At 42.7% G+C, this 11,688-nt stretch overlaps 1 protein-coding gene across 1 annotated transcript; it reads right to left on the bottom strand.

Moving 5' to 3' along the window:
* Positions 1-454: 454 nt before the first annotated feature.
* LOC134223636 (uncharacterized) lies at positions 455-2,309 on the bottom strand. Its single transcript, XM_062702824.1, has 2 exons — positions 658-2,309; positions 455-589 (listed from the first exon to the last, which is right to left on the bottom strand). The coding sequence occupies exons 1-2, from the start codon at positions 2,307-2,309 to the stop codon at positions 469-471; spliced, it is 1,773 nt and encodes a 590-aa protein (XP_062558808.1). The 3' UTR covers positions 455-468.
* Positions 2,310-11,688: the final 9,379 nt, after the last annotated feature.

The raw sequence follows: 11,688 nt of genomic DNA on the forward strand, positions 1-11,688 counted from the left end.
ACGGTACAATCAAGTGCTGCATCATTCCATCGTTCAAAAGATTCCCATTGCAATGATAGTAGAATAGTTTTGAGAGATCGCAATCAATCGCACGATTCCGAGACTCGGCCATACCGCCGCTTCTCCACTTATGTTTTGACGTTTGAGCTCGAACTACATCATTAAAAAAAAATACCAAAGATGAGTATCTTCTAGCGTAGTGCCGGCCAGAATACCAGACCGATATAAGTTGGCGATCGCATAACGACCGTTTACGACCAATAAAGCAAGATTTCTGAATGAGAGTCCGCGAAAAGTGAAAGATGCTCCGCCACGATAATATCAACGACCATTTGGATGGATGTAACCGTTTTACGAAATTGATGCCATTGCAGCTGTTCAGATGGAAACGGCATTTGGATGATGAAGTTATTTTCTGTATAATACACCGGAGTGCAATAAATAGTTGTTCGAAGTTTATTGACTTGTCTAAAACAGCAGCATTGCAGGAGCGATCGTAGCTCGGGGGGCTTTCGTCTGAGACTTTTCGGTCGTTTCGCGGTTTTTCTGCTTGTTCTGTTGTATTCGATGACTCCGTGTTGGTGCTAGACTGGAATTGAGGAAAATATATAATTTCAATTATTATTCAACATTCGGCTCCTGAGCTGCAAAACTTACGTTCTGTAACGACTTTTCCCGACGGGTTTCGCCAATGGTGGTCTCTCTGTATCAAGCGACAAACCTATTTTAGCCAGCGTATTCCTCAGGTGAGTGTCGCCACGAATCTCCTCCGAATTGAAGGCCGGAGGTAGATCAATGATCAATCGTACGGCTTCCTCAGAATGTGTCAATGACCGTGGCTGAAGGGGAGTGACTGTCGTCGTTGACTGCATGTGATATTGGGGTTTGCGCTTGGAAGTGCGAGGAGCTTCCTGTGGTTCTCGCTTGACGTGGCGGTTCTCAGACTGGTAATCATCTTCATGGCTGCAGTCACATTCATCACTTTGGGGTGCATATGCAAATTGTTTGCATGGGTCACAGAATACTCGTTCGCCATATTTGGGACGGGAAACGAAGAATTGTTGCCTAGGGAAGAATTCTTTCTGATGAAACTTATGCCATGGTTGGATTTGACATTCTGGAATGCTGTGGATTGGCATAGGATGATAGAAAGGGGCCGGATAGTATGTCGTGGTCACTTCCGGGTGGCCACAAGGTGTCGTAGCCGGATCACATGGTGATTGAAACTGTGTGGCTGTTTCCAGTGGACACGGGGTAGTTGTAGTGGTAATAACAGTGGCCGTCAATGGGGTCGTTGAGGTGATTGAAGTTGAAGCTTTTTCAAAAGATGCAACACAAGGTTTTTGCTGAACATCTTGACATTGATCACAAGATGACACTGAATCCATGCTAAGTGAACCACAACTGCACTGATGTACACAAGGAATATTGGAGTTGGGCAATGCGAAAGTGAAATTCAGCGATTGAGGTATGTGACCGTACATTACAGAAGACGGTCCAAAACAATTTTTCATACTATCTACAGTATCGTTACAATCGGGTTTCACCACCAAATAACCAATATGTGAATTATTGAATATGTTCACTACATAAGGAGGAATGTTATTATTGTAGTAAAACTGTTTGTCTAGATATGACCTTCTACGCTTGAGACTTCTGTCAATTTCACCCTTGTGAGTGCCAACGACGCTAGGTTGTGAATTTCCTAGCAAACGATTCATGATTTTCTCCAGTTCATGATTAGTCTCCGAATTCCTCTTGGTTTTTGACAATTCATCCTTCAGCCCGTTTCTAGTATGCTGTGAAATATTTTGCACTGCGTTTTCCATGGCTCGTCGCAACAATACCGGAAACAATTTCTGTGCAATAACCATCGGATCACTGGGACTCTTTGCTGTCCTTTGTTCACTATCTACCTTGCCTAACACTTCCTCATGACTTTCCCTTACTCTAATATCCAAAGGAGACATCAACTGCTCTTCCTCTTCACTGGATGCCACTTCATGCACATCACCAAGTTGGTTCAAAATTTTAGACCAACTGCTACTCGTCACGCCAACCAAAGGCTCTGTTGCCACTATAGGCTTGGAATTCACACGTTTCACCATGTAGACATTCTTCCCCGGCGGTGGATCCAAGTACTTCTTGGACACCACCGCCTTTCCATTGTTGTCGTGGCTCACAAAAATCTCCGCTTCGCTCGATCCACTGGAAGCGCTTCGATCGGCATCCACGGCGTCGCTTTTGGTCAGCTTTCGTGCATCTACCACCGCGATAATCAGCACAATGCGTACTAACCTAACCCACATATTGGAACCATTGAACCTGGCGTTGCGATCCAACAAGGACTAACCTTTCGAAATGGGTCAAACTATGTTTAAGTACGATAACCTTCCACATGTAGTGATGACCTGATGGTCACGTTTTCTAAGATAGGAAGAGGGCGTCGACCGGATGACGTAACTCTGCGTACGATAGCGGTATCTCTTCAATTTTCAGCAGTTAAGCACGCGGTCGCTGACGCTATGATGATAGCAAGGTGCTGAAACCATTCTATAAGTGAACGTGGATTTTAGTTTGAAAACAATGTGCATAATGCGAGACTCATATTGACACACTCAGCTCGAATCTGATGACAATATCTAATAATAATCATGAAGTAATGATCAGTTGAATTCAATAAGATATCTTTAAATAGCTATTCAGGTGAAATTCCACAGATGTTTACTTTGCAGTTTGTTTTGGGTCAATGTCTAATAAAGCTGTTCGATAACAACAAGGCTGACTATAGTTTTGCGTTCATTGCTAAGTGAACTAAATAAGCAAAAGCACGGTATCGCCATACCAGGGGCTCGGCCTAATAAAAAAATGGGTTATTCGGGAGGTAGGGTTGCATACGCTAATAGGGGAACGGTTCGCCACTTCATCTCATAGCTCCTATTTCCATCCCATCAAAAACAAAGCAATGGAAAGGAATTTGGTTTGTTTATTATTTTTGTGATTTTTTTCAGCAGTGAGCACGCATGTTGACGAAAAGAAGCGACGAATTTGGTGCCGTATTTCTTTGTTAAGCGATGAGATGGATATATGTACAGTGAGATGGAGATCGGAACAGTTCCCCTATGTTAATCTTTTTTAGGCAGAGAGATAAAGTCCCATTTTTTATGATTTTCACTGTTGAAACTAGGTAAACATAACACAGATTTTTTACTAAACTATCTTAAAATTTCCATCCAAGGATTCTTAGTCTACAAAACTTCTACTATCATAAAGGACAAGCCTCCCGGAATCCAAAACTAATATCACTCGCGTTTTCGAGGACGCCTCACTTGATACGGAAGAAACACACAACTATATTTTTTTTTATTTCTTGCATGCATTATTTCACGCAGCAAAGCTGAAATAATAATTAGTAATGACAGTGCCCTCGAAAACGCGAGTGAAATTACACAAGTGACGCAGTAATAGTAGTTTGTGCTTACTTTTACTTACCTATGGATCTTGAACACCTCCGGTGGTGCAAAGGGCCGACTTAAAAGATCTTAATCCAGGTCCAGCTATCGCTTTAACCTGTTGCCAGGTTAGATTTCGGCAACCAGGCCCGAATAATACACCGCAGGCATCTATTGATGAACAGCTGCAGCCGTTGAGTGTTCTCCATACACACCATATTTCGCTAGCGTATAACAGCACATATTTCACGTTAGAGTTGAAAATTCGTATTTTAGTGCGCTCACTTATCTGCCTGTTTTTCCAGATATTTCTTAAACTCGCAAAGGCAGCCCTTGCTTTCTTGATCCGTGCGCCTATGTCGATCTTGGTACCGCCGTCTGACGCCATTTGGCTACCAAGATATTGGAAGCTTTCAACATTCTCCACTGGTTGCCCGGCTACTGTGAAACTGGAAGGGGTCACCGTGTTTACATCCAACGATTTGGTTTTGTTGACGTTGATGACTAAGCCTGCCGAAAAGGAGCGCTCGGCAAGGTCGTTGAGCTTACTCTGCATATCAGAGCGCCGTTGAGCGAGGAGTGCAACGTCATCAGCCAATTCGAAGTCGTTTAGGTGCTCCATGGTTATAGGCTGCCATAACAGCCCGCGGTTTAGTTCACGGTCAATCGCACCTACCAGAATCTCGTCGATTACGATGAGGAACAGTAACGGTGATAGAATACATCCTTGCCTCACACCAGCTACGGCCCGGATAGGGTTGGACAAGACTCCATTGTGCAGCACTCTACACGAAAAGGCCTCGTACTGTGCCTCGATGAGGCCGATGATTTTCTCAGGAACCACCTTGCGTCTTAGGGCACCCCACATATTCTCGTGATTGAGACGGTCGAAAGCTTTTTCGTAGGCAATGAATACCAAGTAAAGGAACTCTTGGAGTTCTTTGACCTGCTCCAGAATGATGCGGAGCGTAACAATATGGTCCACACAGGATCTTCCGACACGAAATCCGGCCTGCTGCCGCCGGAGGGTCGCATCGATCTTCTCCTAAATCCGGGCTAGGATAATTTTGCATAAAACTTTGAGAACGGTACACAGCAACATAATGCCTCGCCAGTTATCGCATACAGTCAGGTCACCCTTTTTGGGCACCTTCACTAAGATACCTTGCATCCAGTCGACCGGGAAAGTTGCGGTGTCCCAGATATTACGAAATAAACGATGCAGTAGTTGAGCGGATGTCATGGGGTCAGCTTTGAGCATCTCGGCTGATATGCGATCGACCCCTAGGGCTTTATTCGATTTCATGCTTTGGGTGGCTGTTTGAATCTCTAGCAGTGATGGAGCTTCGGTATTGACGCGTGTTATACGTCGGATCCTAGACAGATCATGCCGAGGTGGTGGTGGCCTGGCTGGCACTTGAAAAAGTTGTTCGAAGTGCTCGAACCAGCGTTTCAGCTGGTCAGTTGGGTCGGTCAATAACTGATCATTCGTGTCTTTCACATGCATCGTTGCATTCATCTTCACCCCGCTTAAGCATCGTGAGATATCGTAGTGGTGGCGAAAGTCCCCGGTTGCTGCGGCTCTCTCTCCTTTGTCGACCAGAGAGTCTGCCCACGCTCACTTGTCCCGTCGACATGAGCATTTTACTTCCTTCTCAAGAGCCGAGTATCGATGATGGGCTAAGACTATGGCTCCTCTGGTTTTTGATCGCTCTATCGCGGCTTTGGCTTCTATTCGCTCCTTTATCTTCCTCCAGGTCTCATCGATGATCCATTGTTTTCTCAGGGTGCGCAGTTCGCCCAGATTGTTCTTGCTGGTGGCGATGAAGGCATTCTTGATGGCGGTCCATTGGTCTTCCACGCTGCCACCTTCCGGAATATCTGCAGCGGTTTGATTTTCTGTAAAGCCGTCTCGGGAGACCCACGTGACCTTGTGAACCGGTCGATGAGAGAAGAGCGATCCCCCGATCACCATGTCGTTATTACCACAAAATTCTGCGAACAGCTCTCCGTTTTCGCTCATTTCTCCGAGACCATGGCGTCCCATAATGCGCTCATGGTTCGAGTTGTCGGATCCGATCTTCGCATTGAAGTCGCCCATACAGATCCTGATATCATCCTTCGGAATTCTATCTACGACGGCATTGAGTTGACTGTAGAAGTTCTCTTTATCTTGCAGATAGGCAGCATTGGTTGGCGCATAACATTGGATTATAGTAAGGTTTCGGACCCGTGTTCTAAATCTGGCAACGATTATCCTTTCAATTATAGGTTCCCACTTCATAAGCGCAGAGTGTGCCTGAGCGCTTAGTAGGAAGCCAACTCCGCGATGCCGGGGAGCGTGTTCACCTCGTAAACCAGAGTATAGCAGAACTTGTCCCGACGGCGTTCTGTGTTCTCCAAAGTTTGGCCAACGGACTTCACTCAGTCCCAGGATCTCAAGCTCAAGCTTCATGCCAAAAAATCATGAAGAATCAGAAAACAAACAGGTTCCATGTTATCGAGCCACAGGGCATACTAGACATTCCATGAAGCGATATATAAATCTTCCTTTAGAGAATTTGGAATTCATGTCAATCAAACTATTTTATTTATTTCAACACAGAGAATACAGTATTTGAACACCTACCCAAACTAATTGAGCAAAATGTGGTCTTGTAACTACTGTTCTAATGTTGGTTTTTCATTATAGCACCCAAAAGAATGCTATAATGGATTTTATGCAACTCGGGGCCGTCCCCTCATAAATGGTGGAAAGACTGAACGGGTACTGAAATGAATTCCCTTAAACATGTGCACTTTACGATCCAATCATGTTCAAAAATAGGTGGTTGAAATTCAAAAGTTTCCCAAAAACTTTTTAGGGTATCCAGGATCCATAATATCTGAAAGTACAAAACAACTCGAAACATTTCGGTCTGAAGTATTCTCCTTGAAATCCTTCAAGAAGCTCCCTCGGGAACTTCTAAATTCCTCCGGAAAGTTATCCACACATTCTTCTGAAAATCGTTCGAAAATCCTTCTCATATATTTGTAATTTCTCTTTATCTAGAAACCCCTCATCATTTTTTTTGGGAAATTCAAGGAATCTTGAAGATTTCTTTTCTTCGCTTCAAGTTTTACTTCTAGATATTTCTTCGGCTATCCAGCTTTCCTAGCATCCGCCATAATGGCGGATGCTATAACAATTATGACATTAACTGCTTCCAGCCACTGAACTTAAATTGTCGTCAAACATTGATGTTTCTCGTCGCCAACGACAACTAAAAAATTGTTATTTTTTCGTCAACAATAGGAACTACTCTAGTATCAAAATTCACTATTTTTAAATTCCATATTTGAATACATTTTAACTTTTGAATGTTTTATTCCAGACTTTTCAATGTGACGCTATTCGAGTCATAAATAGTTAACACATGCTCGCCTTTGAAGTAAAGGACCAAAGTTCTTTTTTTTTGAATTCGGACTCACTAAAGCACGAGATTTCAGAAGCAATTATCAGCGTGTTTTCTAGACCGCCGCTTAAGTGGAAATTGTAGTTGATGCTTCACTATCGTTTCATTGTAGAAGACGTATAGTAGAAGATGGATTAAAGACAACGGATTTGAAATATGAATTCTCACACACATTTATTCAATTGGGTCTTCTACTGCATTCAAAAGTTTCCCAAAAACTTTTTAGGGTATCCAGGATCCATAATATATGAAAGTACAAAACAACTCGAAACATTTCGGGCTCAAGTATTCTCCTTGAAATCCTTCAAGAAGCTCCCTCGGGAACTTCTAAATTCCTCCGGAAAGTTATCCACACATTCTTCTGAAAATCGTATGTTTTGACAGTTGAATGGAGAAAAAATCGCAGAAAATTTGGTGAAATAATTACCGAACAGTTCTGCTGTTGAGATTTCGGTGAATTGAAGCAAATTTCACCGAAATCTGTGAAATGATCTCACCCTTATTAAATTTACGTAAAGGCTTATCAGTAGGATATTGTACATATGAAAAAAGTCTATTGAAGGAAAGGGGGCAAGTACCTAATAGCTAAAACGATGATTATGCACCTGGCCGCCACTTTCGAGTTCAGCATAAAAGTTGCGTTAGAGTACCGAAATTGCGGTAAGCACCCAGTCGAGGTTCCTCTGTAGGGATCTGGTTTATAATCGTCTCAATCAAACCATGATAGTTCTACGCAAAACTACGTGTCTTCCGAGAACTATTTCATCCCTTAGTCACTGTATTTAGAATCAGGGGAACCTTGTTCACATCGATCACATGATAGGACCCATCATTTATTTTGCCACAAGGTGCTTATCCTTATTATTAATGTCCGTAAGCGTATGTCCATTGAGATTTGTAATTATACATCCCAATATATCATCAAGGCAGTTAGAAAATCCAGCGAACCAAGTTTGGATCGAGGTTTGGATCGCATATTCTGTAAAAGTAAATATGAATACTTCATAAAAAGCTTCAAGATCCAAATATCTGAAATAAATTAGTAATTAGTAATATCTAAAATAGAATAATATTATCCAAAGTTTTGAGCTCCCGTTTTTTTTGTTGATGAAAAACAAACAACACATTAGCTGTTATTAGTAACGGCAAATATCAATGTTTGCTTAGACTAAAATTTCAGTTCAGTGTCGGGAAGCAGTTAATGTCAAAATTATTATAGCATCCGCCATTATGGCGAGCGTGGAAAGCTGGATTCTTCCAGAAAAATCTCCGGCATTTCCTTCAGGAATGCATTCGAGAGTTCCTTTAAGAATACATACGGAATTTCCTCCCAAAATTCCACTAGAAGCTTCTTCAAAAAGTTATGAAGGAAATCCTCCGATTTCGCTCCATAATTTCACTTGTAAATCTATAAGGAATTACTTCAGAAATTCTTCTAGGAACTTCTCCGGGCATACCTCGACGAACTCTTCCTTTAATTCCCCCAGGATAACTTCCAGGATTACCTCAATAGCGAAATCCTCTAGGATTTCATTCTGGAATTCTTTCCACGATTACTTCAGAATATCTTTCAAGAATTCCTCTAGAAATTTCTTTAGGAATTTCTCCAGGAATTCGTCCAAGTATTTCCCCGGGAATTCCTTCAGGTACTTCTCCAGGAATTACTTCAGGAATTTCTCCGGGAATTTTTCCGCGGAATTGTCCTAGAATTCTTTCCGGACTTCAATCGGAATTTACTCCAGAATTTCATTCGGAAATTAATTTGAGAGTTCCTCCAGGATATCTTCCAAGAGCTCTTCCTGGAATTTCTTCAGAACAAACCTCCAGGAATTCATCCGGTAATTTCTTCAGCAATTCATCTGGGAATACTTTCAGGATTTCATCTGGGAATTTCTGCATTAATTCCTCCTGGTATTTTCCCGGGAATTCCTTCAGATATTTCTCAGAAATTCCTTCATGAACTTCTCCCTTGGATTTCCTTGTTAAAATGCCTCTGGAAGTGCTTGTGGGAGTTCCTCCCTGAGCTCATCCAGGAGTTTTTCCAAGAGTTCCTCCGGGAATCCCTCCAGAAACTTTACAGGAATTTCCTGGATGATATTTGGCAGGAATTTCACGGGAAATGGGATTTCGGAAGTTTCTCTGGATATTCTACTCCGGCTATTCCACCGGCTTTTCCCTTGAAAACTCCTCCGGGAGTTCCACCAATAGTTCCTCCAGGGATTCATTTAGGCTCTCTTTGGGAATTTATCTACAATTTCCCCCATAAGTTCCTCGGAGAATTTCTCTGGGAGTTCCTCCGGGAGGTCCTTTCAGTATTCTTCCAGGAGTTCCTTCTGGAATTCTTACGGAAGTTCATTTCGGAGTTCATCCAGGAGTTTATACGAGAGTTTCTCCAGGATTTCTTCCGAAAGTTCTTCCTGTAGTTCTCCAAGAAATTCTCCCAGAAGTTCCACCGACAGTTCCTCCAAAAATTCCTCTGATAATTTCTCCAGGAGTTCCTCCAGAAATTGCTCCGAGAGTTCCTCCGGAAATTAGTCCGGGAGTTCCTTCACAGAGGAACACCCGGAGGAACTACCGGTGAAACGCCCGAATTCCCGAAAAAACTGCCGAAGAAGCTCCCGTAAAAACTCCCGGAGGAATTTCAGGAAGAACTTGTAGAAGAATTCCTAGAGGACCTCCCGGAGAAACTCCCAGAGAAACTATCGGAAGAACTTCGAGAGGAATTTCCAGCTAAATTTCTGAAGAAAGGCTAAATATTTTACTGCCTGAATGAATTTCCGGAGGAAATTCTGGATAAATTCCCGGAAGAATTTTCAGAGGGACCCACGTAGGAAATGCCGATAGAATTACCGGAATAATTCTCGGAGGAAATCCTGGAGGAATTCTTGGAGGAACTGCCGGTGGAACTCCTGGGAGAATTCCCGGAGGATTTTTCCGAGAAACTCCTGGAGGATCTCCCAGTGGAAATCTTGATGTTTCCACCGGATTTTTTTCAAAATTTCTTTGGGAATTAATCTAGGAATTCCTCCGAATTCCATTGTTGATTTCATTTTCGATTCCTGGAGAAATTCTTTGAAATTTTCACAAGAAATTATTCGAAAATTTTATGGAATTTCGAAGGTTTTTTGCAAAATTCTCAGGAATGTTTACTGGCAATTCTGCGGAATTTCCATGGAATATCCTTAGGAATTCCACGGTGCAATTTTTCAGATTTTTTATGAGAAACAGCACCAAAGAATTATCTGAAGAATTCCTTGCAGCACTTATAAAGGAGTTCGTGGGGGATTTTTTGGAGTAAATAATGGTAGAATTTTCGGATCAATTCCCGGCGAAAATAATGGTGGAATTCCTGAAGACATTGCCGAAGAAGTTGCCTAAAGTATCTGTTGACGCCGAAATGGTGTGGTCGTACTCATGGCCAGGAATAAGCACAATTTAAGGAAACAGTTCTTGAATTCTATTTACACATTTACAATTTATTTACACATCTAACGATATTTATAAATGTACACAATTCTGCACATTTACCCATGCCGATCCATGGGTTAAAGGTACTAGGGACGAGCGAGCGCGCGCGGCGCGAGGTTGCCTATGCGAATGGACCGTACTGGCCGGCGGTCAACTATAGTACTGCTGTTGTTTCTACTGCTACTAGGACTGTTGCTTGCGAGGAAAGGTTGGTGGGGAGAGGGGCACAATGTCTCTGCAGACGATCGGCCAGAAGTAGGTATCTAACTATTCTGCCTCATATATCCATATATGATTGGTGTGAATAATGAATACAGTGGAAAAGTAATAAACGCACAAAACTATTGTCTCGTTGTGGCCGGTGTCCTATAGATTCGATGCCTCATCCTGAGAGGTAATAATGATGGATTACACATTGCACTATGGGCTATGTCGGGATTCCAGTGTGATCAAAAATGTAATGCCAATAAGAAGAAGAAGAAGACCCACGCGCACTTGGAGTTTTGTAAAGTAAAGTGCTGCGTACCATGTATGGTGGGGTGCAGATGGCGAACGGTACGTGGAGAAGGCGAATGAACCACGTGACGCATCAGCTATTGGGAGAACCATCCATCGTTCACACCACGAAAATCGGATGGCTGTGGTGGGCCGGGCACGTAGCCGGACAGTAATCCGGTGAAAATGGTTCTCGACAACGATTCAACGGGAACAAGAAGGTGAGGCGGGCAGTGAGCAAGGTGGATCGATCAGGTGGAAGATCACTGTCATAAGACGAGTTAAGCACAATTCCATTTAATTCCACCACCTCGTAATACTTTTACATATACGTATTTCGACCTCAACTTACAGTCTTCAGTGTCTCGTACTTGACTCGACTTCTCGACAAAGTCGAGTCAAGTACGAGACACCGAAGACGACCTTACAGTTGAGATCGAAATACGTATATGTAAAAGTATAACGAGGTGGTGGAATGAAATGGAATTGTGCTAAACTAGTCTTATGACAGTGAAAACATTCCACTAAAAAAGAGCTAAATAATTTTCTTGGAGGTGGAAGATGTTTTGCGGACCCTCCGCAGACTGCGTGGTTGGCGACGTGCAGCCATGAGTCGAGCTGAATGGAGAAGACTTCTATGCACTGCACAGGCCACTCCGCACTATAGGATTTCGGGCGGTCATTAATCGAAAATGTCATGTCTTCCGAATTATTTTAAAATATTTTCTCTCCATTGTCAATACTCTAATTAAGAGAAATTCTGAATTTGAAGTCTCTAGGTGCACTAGTTCCAAAGATATAAGGTGGCAAAGTCAGAA

This window comes from Armigeres subalbatus, chromosome 3 (genome assembly GCF_024139115.2).
Source record: "Armigeres subalbatus isolate Guangzhou_Male chromosome 3, GZ_Asu_2, whole genome shotgun sequence".
In the NCBI taxonomy this organism is placed as follows: domain Eukaryota; kingdom Metazoa; phylum Arthropoda; class Insecta; order Diptera; family Culicidae; genus Armigeres; species Armigeres subalbatus.